General features: G+C 44.9%; 1 protein-coding gene across 1 annotated transcript in view; it reads left to right on the top strand.

Moving 5' to 3' along the window:
- Positions 1–1771: 1771 nt before the first annotated feature.
- Positions 1772–2704, top strand: part of ATE1 (arginyltransferase 1) — a 180198-nt gene continuing 179265 nt past the window's right edge. The window contains exon 1 of the mRNA XM_014520607.2: positions 1772–1801. Coding sequence (XP_014376093.1) covers positions 1772–1801 — 30 coding nt within the window. The remainder of the gene's footprint in view (positions 1802–2704) is intronic.

Here is a 2704-nt window from a genome sequence, read left to right as displayed (position 1 = left end):
GTTTTTATGGCATGCTGGCACTTCGGTACCTTATAAGGCAGACATTGAGGGCGCCTTTTCGGCACTCTAGCCAAAAACGTTGCCAACCCCTAGGCTACAGTCTCTCTGGTAATCTGTTCCTGTGCTTAACTTGTAATTAGTTCTTCCTAATAGCTAACCTAAATTTCTCTTCTTGCTATTTAAAACAGTTCCTTCTTGTCGTGTTTTCTCTGGATGCAGAGAAGAGTGTATCAGTGTCTTCATCACAACCATTTTTGTATTTGAAGACTGTTACCACGTCTCCCCTTTTATCCAGATTAAACGGTCCCAGTTTCCCCAATTTTTCCTTGTTATGACCTGTTTTCTAGAATTGTAATCTTTTTACATGCTGCTGTCTCCTGGATTCTTTCCAGTTTGTCCAGGTCATTCTTGAAGTGTGGGACCCAAAACTGGACATGGACATTTTGGTGACATCTCACCAGTGCTAAATAGAGTAGAAGAATAATTTCTATTTCTTGTTCCCTCTCCTTCCCTGCCAATTACTTTGTGCTAGCTCTTCTATAGTTCTCATGCTGTTCTTTCTCTCTCTCTCTTTTTTTTTTAAATAGCACTCTCCTTCCCAGTCTTAATGTACTTGGCTTACATAACTACCTCTGCTTTTGGAGGTGGCACTGTCTTTAACTTGCGAATGTTAGGGCAATTTACTGGAACAAAAGGCAGGCAGAACCAGGCAAGGAAAGAGTTGGACTGCTTATCCTGCATGCAGTAATACCTACCATTAATGCTCTAGATTAGAAGTACCTCCCTCCATTATCGCTCACTCAACTATCCATATTCAGCAAAGCATTTTAGTAGTGGTGAAGTCCCATAGATTTGAAGCAGTTGGGGCTTGGGGGCAGGTGTGACATATTTTACTACACCAACAAGATTTTGAGAAAAAGTGGCTTAAATTGCAAGCTTTCAGGCACAAACACCCTTCATCAGGCATCAGAGAAAAGATGGTAAAAATTCTCCTGTGTAGAAATGAAAGTTCATATTTCATAGGATTTCACAGAGGGGTCAATAGATGGAGAAACCCTCTGGGTAGCAGCTCTTAGCTAGTAAGGAGTCTCAGCTCTCTTGTGAGGCTGTGATCACTGATGTTGCAAATTACCTTAAAGGCAGGAGCAGGATCTCAGGTTTCAGGTGGTCAAAGTTGTTTCCTGCTTGGGAAAATATGAAAAATTTTAAAAATCCTGAGATCCTCCTCCTGCCTTTGTTTAAGGTAATTTGCATCATCACAGCCTCACAGGAGAGCGGAGACTCCTTCCCAGCTAAGAAATGCTGCCCAGAGGGTTTCTGTATCTATTGACCCTTCTGTGAAATCCTATGAAATATGAACTTTCATTTCTCCCCAGGAGAACTTTTACAATCTTTTCTCTGATGCCTGATGAAGGGTGTTTGTGCCCGAAAGCTTGCAATTAAAGATTTTTTTTTTTTTTTGCAAAATTCTTGTTGATCTAATAAAAGATACCACCTCTGTCCATGAGCCCTGATTGCTTTTTTTCCCTCTAGAACAATACAGCTACGACCTGGATACCTGACACATGGCTTTGACACTCTTGGTTCCAAAGATTCAGGGGTGTATGTGGTAGCCGTGTTGGTCTGAAACAAAAAGACATACAAAAACTAGAACTCTTGGTTCCAAAATGATACCTTTTATTAGACCAACTAGAAAATGGCAGGAAAAATTGTCCTTTTCTGCAAGCTTTTGGGATCAAAGTCCCTTCATCAGGCTCTGGGAAAAGCGTAGATGGTACAAGGTGGTAAAAAGTCCCCAGAGGTAGGAAATAAATTTCATTTTTGCACAGAGGGAGCTGAAGATGGAGGGCTGTCCCTCTGGGTCCAGGAGGCTGTCTTTGTGAGCGGTGCTGAGCAGCTCTTTGATGTGTAGATCAGGTAGGATTCCTTCCCTGGAGGTGTTAGATAGCTTTGAAGGGCATGTAAGCAAACGGAAAGGTTTTCCCGATAATGAGGGGGTTTCAGCGTTGAAATGAACCATTAGAGCTGCTCGCTGTTACACAGCACCTGTTCACAGCCTATTTCGTGGATCATCCCAAAGAAAATGTCAAGGTTAGCTCACGCAAACTTGTTTTTTGCAGGGATGTCCTGGTTAGGACGATCACTTTTCCAACAAAAGGCGGGGGATACTTGCTCAGGTATTGCTGTTATGATCAAATAGGTCAGTGCAAAATTGTAACCAGATGTCAGTCATTAGGAAACAAGTGAAGGGGGCGGTAACTTAGCCACTTCAAAAAATGAATGATTAAAATACTGGGGGAAAAAAAGGAGGAATGGGGCTGGGGAAAGAGATGGGCTAAAGATGAAACATGCTTGGATACTGCAGGCAGTCTGGCCCACAACTATCTAGTTCCTTCTTTAAACCAGGGAGGTTTTTGCCCCCTTTTCCAGCTGGGAAGTTGTTGCAGAGCCCTGCTAAAAAGGGGGAAGTTGTGCACGGATCACGAGGAGCATGCCCCAAATCTTCCTACATATTTGCAAAGAGGAGCCCCGGCAGCAGGAGCACACGTGCTACCGGCGGGAGGAGGGAGGGACGAGAGAGGCGGCATGTCCGGCGGCCGCAGCGTGGTGGAGTACCGCGGCCGCAAGCCCGGCTACCGCTGCGGCTACTGCGCCGCCCCCCACGGCAAAGCCTCCGCCCGTGAGTGGGGGGGGGGGGCGCCCT

The sequence above is a fragment of the Alligator sinensis genome, unplaced genomic scaffold (genome assembly GCF_000455745.1).
Source record: "Alligator sinensis unplaced genomic scaffold, ASM45574v1 scaffold28_1, whole genome shotgun sequence".
Lineage (NCBI taxonomy): Eukaryota > Metazoa > Chordata > Crocodylia > Alligatoridae > Alligator > Alligator sinensis.
The sequence above is the reverse complement of the archived record's forward strand: the minus strand, read 5'-3'. Positions and strand labels throughout refer to the sequence as shown.